Here is a 19,776-nt window from a genome sequence, read left to right on the forward strand (position 1 = left end):
CAAGGGTCTGCACTTGGTCTAGTTCTCCTTAATTCTACCACAACCAAAGAAGAAGCTGCTAAAGCTATTGCCAACCTCTCAGATGCTCAGAAGCTGTACCTCGTACAGAATCACTTTAAACTGGGTCCAACATACAAATATTGTGTTCAAGAAGGAACTGCAGATGCTGGAAGATCGAAGGTACACTGAAGAAGGTTCAGTCTGAAGAAGGGTTTTGGCCCGAAATGTCGCCTATTTCCTTCGCTCCATAGATGCTGCTGCACCCGATGAGTTTCTCCAGCATTTTTGTGTACATACAAATATTGTGCCTTCTATAAGAATGGATGCTGGCGAAGATTTAATCCTGACTGGTTACGAGCATACCCCTGGCTTGTATATAGCTATCATGTGGATGGCGTCTTTTGCCTACATAGAAACATAGAAAATAGGTGCAGGAGTAGGCCATTTGGCCCTTCAAGCCTGCACCGCATTTCAATATGATCATGGCTGATCATCCAACTCAGTATCCCGTACCTGCTTTCTCTCCATACCCCCTGATCCCCCTAGCCACAAGGGCCACATCTAACTCCCTCTTAAATATAGCCAATGAACTGGCCTCAACTACCCTCTGTGGCAGAGAGTTCCAGAGATTCACCACTCTCTGTGTGAAAAATGTTTTTCTCATCTCGGTCCTAAAGGATTTCCCCTCTATCCTTAAGCTGTGACCCCCTTGTCCTGAACTTCCCCAACATCGGGAACAATCTTCCTGCATCTAGCCTGTCCAACCCCTTAAGAATTTTGTACGTTTCTATAAGATCCCCCCTCAATCTCCTAAATTCTAGCGAGTACAAACCGAGTCTATCCAGTCTTTTTTCATATGAAAGTCCTAACATCCCAGGAATCAGTCTGGTGAACCTTCTCTGCACTCCCTCTATGGCAATAATGTCCTTCCTCAGATTTGGAGACCAAAACTGTACGCAATACTCAAGGTGTGGTCTCACCAACACCCTGTATAGCTGCAGTAGAACCTCCCTGCTCCTATACTCTAATCCTTTTGCTATGAATGCTAACATACCATTCGCTTTCTTCACTGCCTGCTGCACCTGCATGCCTACTGCCTACTTTCAATGACTGGTGTACCATGACACCCAGGTCTCGTTGCATCTCCCCTTTTCCTAATCGACTACCATTTAGATAATAGTCTGCTTTCCTGTTTTTGCCACCAAAGTGGATAACCTCACATTTATCCACATTATACTGCATCCGCCATGCATTTGCCCACTCACCCAACCTATCCAAGTCACCTTGCAGCCTCCTAGCATCCTCCTCACAGCTAACACTGCCCCCCAACAGGAAATCACTTGTCATCAAGTCAAGGTAAGTCAAGTCTATTTGTCACATACACATACAAGATGTGCAGTAAAATGAAAGTGGCAATGCCTGCGGATTGTGCAATACAACGGAACAGGTGCTCCTGAATGTATATTGCCATTTACCACTACTTCTACTAATGCAAGGGCTTTCGTTGGCCTTGCCCTGTAAACCAACTCTGGTTCCGCAAATCCTGTCATGCCACCCCCCTTTTTGAAAAGCTTCGTACGGGCCTGTACGTGAATTCACATAGTTTTACTTGTACCAAAAGACCAAGCTCATGTGAGCATTACTATCAGTAGGTAACATTTACAGCACAAAAGGTGGCCCTTCAGTCTATTGTTTTCAGCTAGCCTCGCCAAGAACAATGCAGTCAATCTCCTTCCCCAGTACAAAGGCGAAATATAACTCAAACGGGACACTTTAAATGAAAGGAATGTTGTCATGCAAGTATTCAGAGGGATTGGGTTGACCTTTTGGTCACTGATTCTCAATCAAAACTGGTAAGATTGAGGATAAATGAGTTTTAAGATGCAGAGTAAGAGGTAAGTGAAGGCAAGAGTAAGAAGGGCTAAAAGCAAAGTTCTGCATGAATTCAGCAGATCAGGCAGCATCAGTGGGATGGACGTGATGTTTTGGGTTGGTACCCTTCGTCAGACTGATGGAGCAGAGGGGAGAACACTGGCTAAAGAGAGATGAGGGGAAGAGAGACAGTAACAACAGTCAAGTTTAGTTTAGAGATACAGCGTGGACACGGGCCCTTTGGCCCACCGAGTCCGCATAGACCAGCAATCTCCATGCATTAACACTACCCTGCACACATGAGGGACAGTTTTTTAAATTTATAACCAAGCCAATTAACCTACAAACCTGTACATCTTTGGAATGTGGGAGGAAACGGATCTCAGAGAAAACCCACGCGGGTCACGGGGAGAACGTACAAACTCCATATAGACAGCACCCGTAGTCAGGGTCTCTCGCACTGTTATGGGCCTGTTCCACTTAGGCAAATTTTTAGACGACTCCAGGCAACTAGGCTGTCGCCACATGGTCGCCAGGGGGTCGCCTGTATGGTCACGAGTAGTCTCCTCAGTCGCCCAAAGAGTCGTATCATCTTTCTGGTCGCCACTGGATTTTCAACATGTTGAGAGATTTTCGGAGACAGTCGGTTGGTTTGACGACAATGAGCGTAGCTTGACTTCTCCTGACGTAGGTGGTGTCGTAGTTGTCGCCAGGTTAACGTAGGTTGTCGCCGGTGCTGGCCGTTTTTTTTTGTTGTTAAAGTAATGATTCTATTTCAAATTTTATGTCGAAGGGGGGTCCAGTCACCGTTTTTTCGGCGATGTGCTACGACTATGACAGTCGCGTAAAAATAGCCTAAGTGGGACAGGCCCATAATAAGGCAGTAGCTCTACTGCTGCACCACCATGCCGCCCTCGTGATAGGTGGATTCAGGTGAGGAAGATTGATTGGCAGATGGGTAGAGATGGTAATAAAGGCTGAACAAACAAAGTAGTCATGTTCTCTGTGGACAGTAGAAAGGGGTGGGGACAGGAAGATGTGACGGGAATGGGGTTCATATTGAAAGTGTCAACCTAGGCAGATGGAATGAAAGGTGAGTAATGTCACCTTTTCACCTCTAGCCTTTGTTACTGTCTCCACCCATCTGCCATCACCCCTCTCCCCTCACCTCTCTTTACCAGCTTTCTCCCCTCTATCTGTCTGAAGAAGGATCCCCACCCAAAAATGTAATCTGTCCATTTCCCTCCACTGGTGCCACCTGGCTGCTGTGTTCCTCCCACACATTGTTTTTTGCTCAAGGTTCCAGCATCTGCAGTCTCTTGTGCGACATCTCCATCAACTGTCTTAAGTCTCCTAGGTTGACAAAAATGCTGGAGAAACTCAGCCGGTAAGGCAGCATCTATGGAGCGAAGGAATAGCTGACGTTTCGGGTTGAGAAAAGTTTCCTAACCTTTATGCCTTTCTCCACAGTAAGAACAGAGAAGAAATATTCATTGAAGATCTTGCTCATTTCCTATAGCTTCTCACATGTTGGTTTCTAAAGGACCCTTTAATGTACTTGAAAAAAATGTTTTAAAATTAGCGTGATTTTAAAACAGAGAATTAAATTTAGCTGCATACTGAAGTAGACAAATATTTCATTTGCAGTCATATATGCAGTTCTAAAGTTTTAGTTCAGGAAACACCTCCAATCCTCAAGCCTTGCTTTTGGATATATTTTTAGATCAATTTTTTTATGTTTCTCTTTGTAAATAATGACTCTATTAATTGTTTGTTTTTAACTATATTAACTGCCACAATACAATTGCAAGCACGAGCTATTTATGTGAAAGGGGCCTTGGAAATGTGTTACAAATCTGCTTCCACACAATGTTGGAGGAACTCAGTGGGTCAGGCAACACCGATGGAGGAATCATAAGCAAAACAGACAACACTGGAGGAACTCGGTGGGTCAGACAACATCTGTAGAAATCTTGAACAAAACAAACAACACTGGAGGAACTCGGTGGGTCAGGCAACATCTGTGAATGAATCCATCTGACCGGCTTCCTCCACAGATGTTGCCTGACCTGCTGAGTTCCTACGGCACTTTGCATTTTGCAATATCTTCAGGGCCTGTCCCACTTGTGCGTAATTTGCGCGTCATTTACGCGACATCATTTATGCGTCACGGCGCACGACGCGCGCATGGTGCGCATTACTTGCGCACGGTGCGTGGTGACGTAGGCTGTAACGCGCGGTCGCACGTGCCCCCCCAGGATTTTGGGATTCACAAAATCTTCGCGCTCCACCTGCGTGACGCTCAAATGACTCCCAAGTGGGACGGGCCCTTTCCTTGCACCTAAGTCTAAATTACTCAGCTTAGTTAAATGTGGAGTACTGTTGTGTAAGTGCTCACAACTGTAAGCCTGGCAGGTTTCTGAAGCTTCTAATTTTCATGTCCATTGAGCAGCCACTTTGTACTTCTCCAGGAATGCTTAAACCATGCACCAGAGCCATGCAGGGTGGAAATGAAAAAAACTGTTTCAGCGCCACCCTACACCTTTGCCCTGTGTCTGATACCTCTATTCCCTTCCCCTCACTCAATCCCTTAATCACTGCCAAAGATAGACACAAATAGCTGGAGTAACTCAGCGGGTCTGGCAACATCTCTGGAGAAAAGGACCAGGTGACGTTTCGGGTCAAGACCCTTCTGAAAAAGAAGGATCTCGACCCAAAACATCACCTATTCCTTATCTCCAGGGATGCTGCACGACCTGCCTGCTGGATTACTCTAGTTTATTGTGTATCATTGGCATAAACCAGCCTCTGCACCCTACACCCCTAATAACTACCCTTCTACAAGAAAATAATCAGATTCACAATAAACTGTGAGCACTCAATAATTCATCACTGACACTCATGAGCAATGGAACATTAGAGAACTAGAAAATTTAGTTAATGATGATGTTTCACATTACCAACTCGATTATTTTATCCTCAGGCACACCTTAAGCCCAACAGATCCAATGTTGCATAAGTAAGTGGGAAAAGAAATTGCACTAACTTGCATTCAACGATTGTTTTCACTGTAATGTACATACTACGCATATTTTAAACTAATATAGCATTTATTTGCTTACAAATCTGAATGTTTGCCTATCAAAGAGATAGAAATGCAAACTGACTCCATTTGCTGTCACGCTGTTAACACATTTGCCACGTGTAATCTGTAAGTTTTATTTAGTTCTTAATACATTTTCTAGTTCATTAATCAGATTACAACAACATTACAGATATCTAATAATGTTTCCTTTACCTTCAGATTGAAGAAGTGGAATGGACCTTTTTGCTGACGGGTGGCATTGGCTTGGATAATCCACACCCAAATCCAACTGAATGGCTCCCTAAAGCGTCTTGGGATGAGTTTTGCCGACTTGATGAAATTCCAGAGTTTGCAAGCCTTCGGACTCAATTTGTGGATCTATTAGATGGATGGAAGGCAGTGTATGACAGCATGGTAGGTTTGGAAAAATATGTTTTGTACAAAATTACTGTCTATCCTCAAGGTCATATCAAAACTCATTAATTAGTTACCATAAAGTAACAGAGTTTTTTTAAATGCATAGAGTGTATATAAGTGACCATGGCATTGATTTTCAGCCACAGCTACTCAGTACATTCTCATTGGATCTTTGGTGTAAGTTTAATACAGTCAGATAGTCAGATTTATTCGTCACATACACAATGAAGTGCAGTGAAATGAACTTGCCAGCAGCGGTACAATAAAAAAGAACACACGATACACAATAAAAATTTAACACAAACATCCACCACAGCATTCATCACTGTGGTGGAAGGCACAAAGTTTGGCCAGTCCTCCTCCATTTTCCCCCGTGGTCTTGGAAAATTGTTTATTTTTGTTGTATGGCTGCAGAAACCAAAGTTCCTAACGGAAAAATAAAGTTAATTGAAATTGAAATTGAACCTACTCTGCACTCCCTCATTCGCAAGAATACTCAAGATGTGGTCTCACCAGGGCCCAGAACAACAGTGGCCCTAAACTCCTTGGTCCTATACTCAAATCCTCGCGCTATGAAGGCCAACATACCATTAGCTTTCTTCACTGCCTGCTGTGTCTGCATGATTACTTTCAGTGACTGATGTACACGGACACCCAGGTTTCATTGCACCTCCCCTTTTCCTAATCTGACACTATTCAGATAATAATCTGCCTTTTTGTTACAAACCCCTTTTTCAGTCTCGACCAAAAATCTCACCCATTCCTTCTCTCCAGAGATGTTGCATGATCTGCTGAGTTACACCAGCTTATTGTGTCTACGGTTTAAACCAGCATCTGCATTTTCTTCCTACTCTCTTTAACTAACACAGTTGTTTGGATTTTTTTCATCATGACACATCGTGTTCATATTTAAATTTCAAATTTAAAAATTGTTGTTAGTCTGGGTTCTCTGGTTTGTCCAGTTCGACAAAATATTTCACGTTTTTGAGGGTGGTTCAAAACGTTACTGCATTTTTCATCACCAGCATTTCTTGTAAGCACAATTTTGCATTTCCTACTTATACAGAGATTTATAGCCCTGCTAAAAATCTGCTGTGTTTGTCAAATGTTTAATCATATTTTTACACAGGTGAAATCGCCAGGAACAGTTTGACAAATAGTGTTTAGTTCTTATTTTTTATCTTGTAAGAATGGCCTCAGCTAAGAAATTTAAGATTGAAAAGGATTCTACTGTTCAACAACCAGTGGTAAATGGGCTCAATTAGTTAGGAAGCCTTTACCTGATTCTGAAAATAGGCCCAAAATGCTGGAGTAACTCAGCGGGTTAGGCAGCATCTCTGGGGAAAAGGAATAGGTGACGTTTTGAGTCGACACCATTCATCAGACTGATAGTCAGGGCGGGGGATACTGGAGGTATGGTAATGTATAGAACAAAGCTGAGCCTGCATCAAAGGTGGAGCCCACAATGGTTCATTGTTGGCTGGGGAAGTGTTGATAACAAAGGAATACAAACGGTGTAGATCCAGTGGCGAGAAGACTAGGACATATCTTGGCCACAAATGACTTAATTCAGGGTGGTGCCCTGGTGGGCCCAATCTTGGCTGGGGAAGGTGCGAACTCAAGAGGGATACAATGTGAAGAGTTGAGGAACTGGTTAAATGACATGGGGAGAGGGAGAGGGGAGGGGAGTGTCGATAGACGTTAGTTAAAATCAGAGAATTCAACATTCATGCCATTGGGTTGTAAGCTAGCCAAGCGGAATATGAGCTGCTGTCCCTCCAATTTGCCTGTGGCCTCACTCTGGCAATGGAGGGGCCCCAGGACAGAGATGTTAGTATGGCAGTAGGATGGGTAGTTGAAATATTTGGCAACCATTGCAACAATTTTATTTTAAAATGTGTACATAAAAATGTCCAAATGTTTTGAGGAGTGCATGAGTGAATGTAAAAGTGAATTCGCTAGCGAAATGGAAAAAATCTCGGCGTTTTTGCATGTGGTTTTGGAATCAAAAGCCAAATCTGACACCCACAAATAAACACACACACGCACGCACGCACGCAGGCACGCACGCACGAACGCACGCACGCACGCACGCACGCACACACACACACACACACACACACACACACACACACACACACACAGAGTTTTAATAGTATACTAGACCAAGTGCAGACCCGTTGGGTCTGTTTCCCCAACGCGCGTTTGTGGGGGGAGGGGGGGGGCAAGCTACACGAACCACCCCCCAAACACACAGGCGGGGGAGGGAGGGAGATGGGGTGGGGAGGATGAGAAGAAGGGAGGGAGGGGAGAGAGGGAGGAGGAAAGGGGTGAGATTGGGGAGGGAGCGGAGAGCGGGGTAGGGGGAGAGGGAGGGGGAGGAGAGTGGGAGGAGAGCGGGGAGGGCAGGAAGGGGGGGAGAGGAGTAGGGGGGTGGTAGAGGGGGGGAGGGGATGTTAGAGGGCCGGGACAGAGGTGGAGAGAGGGGCTGAGGGGAAGGGGGGACAGTGGTAGGGGAAGGGAGATGGAGGGGGGAGAGAGGTGGGGAGGGGGAGGGAGAGGGGAAGAGTGGGGAGTGAGGGATAGCGGGGAGTGGTGCAAGAGAGAGGGGGTGGGGGGAGATGGGGGTGAAGAGGGGTGGGGGAGGGTGGAGAGGGGTTGCGAGGGGAGGAGGGAGAGGGGTGAGGAGAGAGGGAGATGGAGAGGGGGATGGGGAGGGGGTGAGAGGGGGGGGGGAGGGGGGAGAGAGGGGTGGGGGAAGGGGAGAGAGGGAGGAGGAGGGAGGGGAAGGAGGGGGAGAGAGGGGGAAGAGTGTGGAGGGAGAGGGAGAGTGGTAGGAGAAGGGGAAGTGGGGAGGGAGGGGAAGAGGGGTAGGGGGAGAGAGGGGGAAGAGTGGTGAGGGAGAGGGGAGGGTAAGAGTGGGGATAAGAGGGAGGGAGATGGGGAGAGAGGGAGAGGGGAGACAGGGGAAAGGGAGCAGGAGAGAGGGGTGGGCGAGGGGGTGAGAGGGTGGGGGAGGGGGAGAGGATAGAGGGAGGGGGGAGGGAGGAGGGAGAGGGGGAAGAGTGTGGAGGGAGGGGGAGAGGGGTAGGGGAGAGAGGGGGAAGAGAGGGAGAGGCGTGAGGAGAGGGAGATGGAGAGGAAGACGAGAGAGGGGTGGGGAGGGGGAGAGAGTTGGGGGGGAGGGAGGGGAGGAGGGAGATGGGGTAGGGAAGGGAGGGGGAAGAGTGTGGAGGGAGGGGGAAGAGTGTGGAGGGAAGGGAGAGGGGTGTGGGGAGGGAGAGGGGTAGGGGCAGTACATCTATTCCCCATTCCCTATCACCCCCAATCCTCTTTCTCTATTCCCACACACGTGATCATGCGCTTCGACACAGGCTGCGGGAGTGGGGAGTGGGGGGGGGGGGGGGGGGGCGGGCTGGGGCTGGTGCAAAGGCATATGTAGATGAGATCCATTCCGATTGAGGGATGGCATTGTGACATCACACGATGGAACGTTCACCAACATTCTATGGGTGAGAGCTGTTTTTTAAATTTTGGGGGGGGGGAAGCATTTTATTAAAAATGTGTACATAACCACGACAAAATTTAATGAGGAGCGGATTTGAGAATGTAAAAGTGAAATCTCTACCGAAATGGAAAAAATCACGGAATTTCAGCATGTGGTTTTGGCACACACACACAGACAGACAGACAGACAGACAGACATTAAATTGGGCACTTGCTTATCTCGACACGAAACGTCAACCATTCTTTCTCTCCTGAGATGCTGTCCGTCCGGCTGAGTTATTCCAGCATTTTGTGTTTATCTACTTGCTTTTGTTTTCCAGTTTCAACAGCAGTTCGGACACTGCATTTCACAGTTGTATATGTCCATTTCCATGTTTCTTACCCTCTGACTGTCCTTAGTTTATTGACTATCTATCTATCTATTTATTGACAAGATGGCTCTGTAAACACACCCTGCCTCACCCTACCAGAAATATTCACTGTGTTCAGGTAAGTCGGGCATTTTTTCAGCATGTTGAAAAATGTCCACAAGTTAAAAGAAATAGCCCCGAGTTCCTACGGCTAGCATCTCCGAGTTTGAATCAAGGGGAAAACTCAGGAGAATTTGTGAGTTACTCGGGAAAGTGGGACAGGGGCTTAACTCAGGGGGTGAGGCAGCATCTCCATTTTCATTTTGTGTTTACCCCTTAAGAACTAGCTTGTTTGAACCATTAACATTGTTTCTCCTTCAATAGATTCCTCCTGACCGGCTGAATATTTCCAATGCTTTCTTTTTTCAAATGTACATTCTGTTTTTCAGGAGCCACATCAAGAGATGTTTCCTGGCGAATGGGAAAATAAGCTGGCAAACTTTCAGAGAATGCTTGTAATTCGTTGTCTGAGGCCTGACAAGGTTTGAATTTCCAATCCTTATCATTTGACTATTTGTGGTAGAAAGTAATTTATTAAAGTGTCTCAAATCTGTGGGGATGATGGGTGAGTGGTAGTAAGAGGGTTAAAAACGACTTTCCTAGAACAGAAGAATAGAGAGGGATATGGGGAGAAGACAGGCACGGGTTATTGATTGGGAACGATCAGCCATGATCACAATGAATGGCGGTGCTGGCTCGAAGGGCCTAATGGCCTCCTGCACCTATTTTCTATATTTCTATGTTTCTAAGGGTGTTTTAGAAAGGCTACCGTATTCAAGGACAGTTAATGATCTGTCAACTTCTGTGGGAATGTTAGGAAACCATGACCAAGGTTGACTGATAATAACTGTAGACACAAAGTGGAGTAACTCAGTGGGACAGGCAACATATGTGGAGAGAAGGAATGGGTGATGTTTTGGGCCAAGATCTTTCTTCATATATTACCTGAATTGGAAGTGTGAATCTCTGAGTCATTAATTGATAATAGGATGAACTAGACTGAGGCAGGGTATAATGCACCAATGTAACATTCTTTCAGCTTCTCTAAGCAGCAGTGATGAATTGGGAGGTGTTTTTAGTAAGACCCAAGTTCCCAGAAGCCTAATAAACTGGAAGCAACAGGACAGGCCATCTAGTTGCAATGATATAATCAACAATGGGTTCACCCTAAGACATCTCCAATTGAATCCAAGCCCTCAATTGCACGCTGAATGGTTGTTACTGTAGTAATAAGCGATAAATAGTGGGCAAAGTTAAGTCTGTGAGCTACCTATGTGATTAAGCTTGGTCACCAGACCCATGAGGCAAATTAGTGTGTATTAACTAGAAGGAGCGATCAGTTCCATGCCTCTCTTTGCCCAATTGGCACATTACCAATAACTAGGATTCCACTCAACTAGTAAAGTGGAAAATGTCCGTGTTACTGTTAACAACTGTAAACATGAGCCAAAGTCATTGTGTGATTTAAACACATCTTTAAAGAGCACTTAGCAGCACTTAGGACAACAGGTTATCAATACATCCTGGCTACTCGAACTGAAGTGCCGGGAATGGGGCGTTAGTATAAGTGTTATGGAGGGGTGGAGTTAGTGGTGCTGGCTTGTGTGTGATTGGCTCACATGCACCATCAATCTACAACAACAATTGCCCAGCTGCCATGGGACAAAAATGGGTGAAATGAGTGGGGATTAGTCTGAACTACTGATGCTCATTGGAACAGAACAGAAGAAATAGGAGGGAGATGGATCCAGAACCTGGGCAATCTGGATCTGAATCATGAGTTCAGAGAAATCTAGGTAGAACAACTCCAAAACTGATTACCCAATGTCTTGAAGAAATGGTACATTGTGCAAGTTGTGAATACTTGTACATTGCCTCTGCAGTTCAAAGTTTGAATAAAGCCAAGTATACCTTTTACCAGTTGCCATTGTTGTGCCTCTAATTTGAGTGTGAATTGGCACTATACACTATAGGTTTTTGAGTAGCAGGCCCAGAAATTGTGTAGTGGCAGTGGTGCAGCGGTAGAGTTTCTGCCTTACAGCGCCACATCCCAGGTTCGATCCTGACTACGGGTGCTGTCTGTACAGAGTTTGTACGTACTCCCCGTGACCTGCGTAGGTTTTCTCCCAGATCTTCAGTTTCCTCCCACATTCCAAAGGCATCCAGGTTTGTAGGTTAATTGGCTTGGTTATAAATGTAAAATAGTCCCTAGTGTGTGTAGGATAGTGTTAGTGTGCGGGGATCACTGGTCAGTGCGGTCTCGGTGGGCCAAGTAGGGCCTGTTTCTGCTCAGTATCTCTAAACTAAACTCAACTAAATTCCATATATACTTGCTGACTTTTCTTTCATATTATTCCCGAGAAATCTCCATGATTTACTCAAATTGTGTGCAAAGTCTCTGACAGCTGCTGTAACATTTTCCACAACCTCGCTCTGCCACAGGACTCCCATATCTGTTGGCAAAGTGTGATGTAGTGGCATTGTACCAGTACTTGCACTGAGGAATTGTTCAAACGGTTTGCTTAAGTCGAGCAGGCAAGGCAAGTTCTCCCCTGTGAACTCAATGGAGGAAAATGGCTGTGAGGCATTAAGATTTGCTAGTTTTGGATGCTATCCAGCAGACACCATTGTAGTCACTTCTGGACCATTGATTTAATTTGGAATCAGATGCTAACTGCATATTCACTTTCCAAATATTGTCTTATTGCCATAATCAGATAAATCATTTCCAAAGACAACCCTTGAAAAATGAAACCGCCATAATGTACACCTGGTTTCTTTATATGTAGTAAATACCTTGTGGAATGTGAAACAATAGGGAAATGCCCCACTCTGCAATCTCTCAAACAATTTACATTGACTTTGAGGCACCCTAAATAAATGGTTGGTACTGCTGTAGCCATTTGGTAAAAGTGCTACTATTTCTCCAAAGACGTAAAGGTATATGTAGGTTAATTGCCTTGGTAAATGTAAAAATTGTCCTTAGTGGGTGTATGAGAGTGTTAATGTGGAGGGATCGCTGGTCGGCACGGACTGGATGGGACGAAGGGCCTGGTTCCATGCTGAATCTCTCAAAAAAAAAAAAAATAATAATTTAAGAAAATTAAAAAATAAAAATGATCAGCCATGATCATATTGAATGGCGGTGCAGGCTCCAAGGGCCAAATGGCCGACTCCTGCACCTATTTTCTATGTTTCTATGTTTCTATTAATATTCAAAGAAGCATAAAACTAATGCTTAAATGAATGTGTAAATGTGAGCAATTCTCAAGAGTTATTGCAGCCTTTAATATTCCGAGAGTGGTTTCCAATCACGGGAAGTCTCTTAATAGCGCAGCACAACAATTTCTGAGCTATTATTTTCCATATTTTAATTATTCATTTGTAGTGTCTTCTGTGAATCTATCATGAATGGGTCATTTTTTCCCCTTCAGTTCATTCCAATGGCTCAGGAGTATGTGACTGCCAACCTTGGTCGACGGTTCATTGAACCACCTCCATTTGATTTGAGCAGCGCGTTTGGTGACAGTAATGCTATTGCACCCCTGATATTCATCCTCTCACCTGGTGCTGACCCAATGGCTGCTCTCCTCAAGTTTGCTGAAGATCAGGTAGGTCCAAATGTATTAGCCATTCTGATGTATCTCGGTCAAGTTCGACCACAGGCGAGATGTTCAAATTTCACAAAATTATTGCAATCTAATTTCCAAAACATAATGAGAAAACAACACCAGACACACAAAGCTGGAGTAACTCAGCGGGACAGGCAGTATCGCTGGAGAGAAGGAATGGGTGACGTTTCGGGTCGAGGCCCTTCTTCAGACCTTCTTCAGAGAAAACAATGTTGACAATTAAATTAACCATGTTGACTGTGTTTTTGTTTAATTCCTGGAAGGACACCTTGTTTAGGTAGTGAGCTATGGAGTCAAAGGTTTAGTTCTGAACATTGGTTTGGTCTGTCACTTCCCTATGCTTCTGCCCTGTCAAGAATACCCTGGCACGTTCTCTGCAATTTCCCACTTCCCTCTGTGCTTTCCAAATCCTCTCACGGATCCATGTGGAATACGCTTGGTGCAATGATATGCAGTCTGAAAACTATCCTTAATCTAAGGAACTATACTGTGATATATTTGGAGTTCAGGAATACAACACTGGAGCTTCACTGTGTAGACAATACAGGTCTAAGTATGCGTTATCTTGCAATATGTATATATTAGTATCATCTATTATTGTCCTCACTGAAAACTTCTGTTTAGATAAGAAAAATTATATTAAAAATATTTTAGTACGAATACTTGTTATCGGATACATCTTTCTTTTGAATTAAATAGTTCTTCATTGTCTTGAGAAGTAAAATTTCACTTTATATTACAATATTATATTATTTATCTTCAGCTGTGTTGGTAAGTTAATATAAAATGAAAACATTGCTTCAAAATTATTGGCTAACATTGAATATCTCTACAGGGTTTTGGGGGATCCAAGTTGAGCTCTTTGTCCCTTGGACAGGGTCAAGGGCCGATAGCCATGAACATGATTGAGATGGCTGTGAAACAAGGTTCCTGGGTGGTATTACAAAACTGCCACCTGGCTACATCATGGATGGCAACTTTAGAACGAGTTTGTGCGGTAAGAATTATTGATCAGTTTATTATCATAAATCAAAGAGGAGAAGCCCAATGCAGGGATTTTTGTTTCCCTACTTGCCCACTTTTGCCCAAAGATATATCAAGCTTAACAGTGCATTTATTGGAACAGCCTAAAAATCTCATTAATATAGAAAAATATGAGATTTTGCAAATAAGATCCAGAGCATTTGTTCCCTTCATTCGCTTGTGTCAATGGTTTTTTAACTTGCCCAAAAACTATGATACGTAGGTGCAGGTTGGATTGGTTGGGAACACGTCTTGTACTCACTTGTATCGTAGTTTGCCGTGTGCACCAGTTCCTAAGGACTTCTAATATGAACATCCTTGGTGATGCAGCCATTGTAAAGATTTTTCCCACTGTAGGGCATTACCTAGTTTAGCTTAGGGATACAGCGTGGAAACAGACCCTTCGGCCCACCGAGTCTGCACCGACCAGCGATCCCCTGGACACTAATACTATCCTACACACACGAGGGACAATTTTACATTTATACCAAGCCAATTAACCTGCAGACCTGTACGTCTTTGGAGTGTGGGAGGAAACCGAAGGTCTCAGAGAGAACCCACGGGGAGAAGGTACAAACTCCATACAGACAAGCATCAGTGGTCAAGATCGAACCCCGGCGCTGTTAGATGGTAGCTCTAAACATAGAACATAGAAAATAGGTGCAGGAGTAGGCCATTCGGCCCTTCGAGCCTGCACTGCCATTCGATATGATCATGGCTGATCATCCAACTCAGTATCCCATCCCTGCCTTCTCTCCATACCCCCTGATCCCTTTAGCCACAAGGGCCACATCTAACTCCCTCTTAAATATAGCCAATGAACTGGCCTCAACTACCTTCTGTGGCAGAGAATTCCACAGATTCACCACACTCTGTGTAAAAAATGATTTTCTCATCTCGGTCCTAAAAGACTTCCCTCTTATCCTTAAACTGTGACCCCTAGTTCTGGACTTCCCCAATAGCGGGAATAATCTTCCTGCATCTAGCCTGTCCAACCCCTTAAGAATTTTGTAAGTTTCTATAAGAACCCCCCTCAATCTTCTAAATTCTAGCGTGTACAAGCCGAGTCTATCCAGTCTGTCTTCATATGAAAGTCCTGCCATCCCAGGAATCAGTCTGGTGAACCTTCTCTGTACTCCCTCTATGGCAAGAATATCTTTCCTCAGATTAGGATACCAAAACTGTACGCAATACTCCAGGTGTGGTCTCACCAAGACCCTGTACAACTGCAGTAGAACCTCCCTGCTCTTATACTCAAATCCTTTTGCTATGAATGCTAACATACCATTTGCTTTCTTCACTGCCTGCTGCACCTGCATTCCTACTTTCAATGACTGGTGTACCATGACACCCAGGTCTCGTTGCATCTCCCCTTTTCCTAATCGGCCACCATTCAGATAATAGTCTACTTTCCTGTTTTTGCCACCAAAGTGGATAACCTCACATTTATCCACATTATACTGCATCTGCCATGCATTTGCCCACTCACCCAGCCTATCCAAGTCACCTTGCAGCCTCCTAGCATCCTCCTCACAGCTAACACTGCCCCCCAGCTTCGTGTCGTCCGCAAACTTGGAGATGTTGCATTCAATTCCCTCATCCAGATCATTAATATACATTGTAAATAGCTGGGGTCCCAACACTGAGCCTTGCGGTACCCCACTAGTCACTGCCTGCCATTCTGAAAAGGACCCGTTTACTCCTACTCTTTGCTTCCTGTCTGCCAGCCAGTTCTCTATCCACATCAATACTGAACCCCCAATACCGTGTGCTTTAAGTTTGCATACTAATCTTTTATGTGGGATATAGAATATAGATCATATTCTATGTCGCTCTTCCAGGGAGATGCTAACTGCATTTCGTTGTCTCTGTACTGTACACTGACAATGACAATTAAAGTTGAATCTGAATCTGACCTTGTCGAAAGCCTTCTGAAAGTCCAGATATAACACATCCACTGGTTCTCCCTTATCCACTCTACTAGTTACATCCTTGAAAAATTCTATAAGATTCGTCAGACATGATTTACCTTTCATAAATCCATGCTGACTGTCCAATGAATTCACCACTTTCCAAATGTGCTGTTATCCCATCTTTAATAACTGACTCCAGAATTTTCCCCACCACCGATGTTAGACTAACTGGTCTGTAATTCCCCGTTTTCTCTCTCCCTCCCTTTTTAAAAAGTGGGGTTACATTAGCTACCCTCCAGTCCTCAGGAACTACTCCAGAATCTAAAGAGTTTTGAAAAATTATCACTAATGCATCCACTATTTCTGCGGCTACTTCCTTAAGTACTCTGGGATGCAACTCATCTGGCCCTGGGGATTTATCGGCCTTTAATCATTTCAATTTACCTAACACCACTTCCCGGCTAACCTGGGTTTCACTCAGTTCCTCCATCTCATTTAACCCCCGGTCCCTTGGTATTTCCGGCAGATTATTTATGTCTTCCTTAGTGAAGACAGAACCAAAGTAGTTATTCAATTGGTCTGCCATGTCCTTGTTCCCCACGATCAATTCACTTGTTTCTGACTGCAAGGGACCTACATTTGTTTTAACTAATCTTTTCCTCTTCACATATCTATAAAAGCTTTTGCAGTCAGTTTTAATTTTCCCTGCCAGTTTTCTTTCATAATCTATTTTCCATTTCCTAATTGTCCTCTTCTGCTGGACTCTGAATTTCTCCCAGTCCTCTGGTAGGCTGCTTTTTCTGGCTAATTTGTACGCTTCATCTTTTGTTTTGATACTATCCCTGATTTCCCTTGTTATCCATGGATGCACTACCTTCCCCGATTTATTCTTTTGCCAAACTGGGATGAACAATTGTTGTAGTTCATCCATGCGGTTTTTAAATGCCTTCCATTGCATATCCACCGTCAACCCTTTAAGAATCATTTGCCAGTCTATCTTGGCCAATTCACGTCTCATACCCTCAAAGTCACCTTTCTTTAAGTTCAGGACCCTTGTTTCTGAATTAACAATGTCACCCTCCATCCTAATGAAGAACTCAACCATATTATGGTCACTCTTGCCCAAGGGGCCACGCACAACAGGACTGCTAACTAACCCTTCCTCATTACTCAATACCCAGTCTAGAATAGCCTGCTCTCTCGTTGGTTCCTCTACATGTTGGTTTAGAAAACTATCCCGCATACATTCCAAGAAATCCTCTTCCTCAGCACCCCAGCCAATTTGATTCACCCAATCTATATGTAGATTGAAGTCACCCATTATAATTGTTTTACCTTTGTTGCACGCATTTCTAATTTCCTGTTTGATGCCATCCCCAACTCCACGACTACTGTTAGGTGGCCTGTACACAACTCCCACTAACGTTTTCTGCTGCTACTGCTCTACTGCTATGTCACCGTGCCACCCAGTTGTTTATAGATGTAATTGCCTTTTATTCCTGACCATTCAATTCTTCACTGTTAAGCTGGTGTGCAAGCTCATCAAAAATGGTTGCTGTAATACATATTGAATTGAATTTAATTGAATTGAATAAATTCTATTAGCCAAGTGTGTGTACATACAAGGAATTTTCCTTGGTGCTTTGCTCGCAAGTAACAACACGATATACAGTAGACAATTAAAAATAAAACATTATAATTTACACATGTGAAGAATGAAATAAAGTACTAGCGCAAAAGGAGGCTACAGACTTTTGGCTGTTGAGTAGAGCTACTGCTTGTGGAAATAAAGCTGCTTTTGTGTCTGGCTGTGGCGGCTTTGACAGTCCGGAGTCGCCTTCCAGAGGGAGGTTGCACCCTCCTGATCAGTCAGCTATCCTTAAAAGATGTGGCTTTGTGGTTGACTGCTCACTGATTCAATGCTAATGTGGCCAAATTCTGGAAATGGATCAAAATCGGAAAAAAAATCAGAATCTAAACCTTACCATCTACTGTAATTTACATAGGAAATCTTTAATGAAAACATGAAAAGTGGCTTTTTTTAAATTTCAAGAAGAGAATATAAATATACAATCTAATTTCATCATAGTAGAAATTACACCAAGTGCACTAAAAATCAAGCCATTATTATCCGGGTGAACTTAAAATCAAAACATAATGATCAAAGGACTGCAGAAGCTGGACTCGAGCAAAAATCAGAGTGCTGGAGTAACTCAGTAGGTCAGGCAACATCTGTGGAGGGAATGGATAGACAACATTTTGGGTCAGGTCCATTCTGCAGGCTGATTGAGTAGGAGGGAGAAAGCTGGAAAGAGGAGGTGGGGGTGGAATATAGCCTGGGGGGAAGATAAGCAGATGTGTGGATTTCGAGTCAAATGGCAAGTGGTTAAAAAGGAGACAAAAGTGTTTCAGATAACGAAAGAAAAGGAATAAAATGTAAAGCCGGAGGGAGGTTGATGGGAAAAGATGGGGGGGGGGGGGGTAAAAGGGAAAATTGGGACTTGGGGGTGGGAGGTGAGTGTACGGAGGAATGGAAAGGAACAGTGGGGTGGTGGGAGAGGGTTTGAGAAATATATGCACACCGAGTGTGGGGGGAGGGGAGGGGTGTGGAGTGCGTGGAGGAGAAAGAGAGGAGATGGGCGATATGACTTGAAACTGGAGCATTTACCGTACATACCATTCATCTCTAGACTACCTCACTGTCATTTGAGGTGCTGTTCTTCCAGTTTGCATTGTCTCTCTCTGGCAAGCCTGGCAATGTCAAAAATGTTCAGCTGTAAAGATGACTGTGTAATCTGGCTTGTTTTGGTCTTTGCTAAGAGTCTATATTGTTTAATCTATCTCATTTTATTTCAGGAACTGAATCCGGAAACGACACATCCTGATTTCAGACTGTGGCTGACCAGCTATCCGTCTTCAAATTTCCCAGTTTCTGTCCTGCAGAATGGTGTAAAAATGACCAATGAAGCTCCGAAAGGGCTTCGGCCCAATATTATCCGATCCTACCTCATGGATCCCATTTCCGATCCAGAGTTCTTTGGCAGCTGCAGCAAGCCGGTCAGTACAACCTTAATCACTTAAGGATTAACAAATCAGTTTGAGTATTTGATGCAAAGACATGTACGGCATTACATTTCCTCTCGTCATAATTTGAGGATCAAAAATTAAGATTAGGAAAACTAATTTCTATTCTTTCATAATGTCGTAAGTGATAGGAGCAGAATTAGGCCATTCAGCCCATCAAGTCTACTCTGCCATTCAGTCATGGCTTATCCACCTCTCCCTCCTAACCCCATTCTCCTGCCTTCTCCCCATAACCCCTGACACCTGTACTAATCAAGAATCTATCTATATCTGCCTTAAAATATATCAATTGACTTTCCCACAGCTCTCTGTGGCGAAGAATTCCACAGATTTATCACCCTCTGACTAAAGAAATGTCTATAGTTATATCCTGTGGTATTTATTTTAACCTGATGGTAATCTTCTGGAGAGAAGTATCTGAAACTGTGTGAAATATACACATGGATAGCCAAAGCAATCTTCAGTGCAATGCAGTGTAAAATCCACTTACTGCCATTTAGGTAGACACTAGTAACAGCTGGTTTATCTGTGAATTGATGTATTAAGTAACAGATTGCAGCATGATCAATTTAAGTTGGTGAAGCCTTCAGTATTTTCTTTGACAATGTTGAAATTCTAAGTACTGGTACTAAATGGACATTACTGTTTCTGACAATGCTTATACGTGATATTGGAAAAACACATTTCTGTTTTTATATGAAACTAGACCAAGTGCAGACCCGTTGGGTCTGTTCCCCCAATGTGCGGTTGTGGGGGGGGGGGGGAGGCGGCATGCAGCGTCACACACTAACTACCCCCACCCCCCCCCCCCCCCCCGCCCTCACGCTAATGGA

General features: G+C 44.1%; 1 protein-coding gene across 1 annotated transcript in view; it reads left to right on the plus strand.

Moving 5' to 3' along the window:
• dnah7 (dynein axonemal heavy chain 7) overlaps nt 1-19,776 on the plus strand; it is a 234,157-nt gene that overhangs the window by 171,356 nt on the left and 43,025 nt on the right. Inside the window, exons 52-56 of the mRNA XM_033023735.1 lie at nt 5,177-5,371; nt 9,681-9,773; nt 12,726-12,902; nt 13,759-13,920; nt 18,716-18,916. Of these exons, the coding sequence (XP_032879626.1) occupies nt 5,177-5,371; nt 9,681-9,773; nt 12,726-12,902; nt 13,759-13,920; nt 18,716-18,916 (828 nt within the window). The remainder of the gene's footprint in view (nt 1-5,176; nt 5,372-9,680; nt 9,774-12,725; nt 12,903-13,758; nt 13,921-18,715; nt 18,917-19,776) is intronic.

Source organism: Amblyraja radiata, chromosome 7 (genome assembly GCF_010909765.2).
Source record: "Amblyraja radiata isolate CabotCenter1 chromosome 7, sAmbRad1.1.pri, whole genome shotgun sequence".
In the NCBI taxonomy this organism is placed as follows: Eukaryota; Metazoa; Chordata; class Chondrichthyes; order Rajiformes; family Rajidae; genus Amblyraja; species Amblyraja radiata.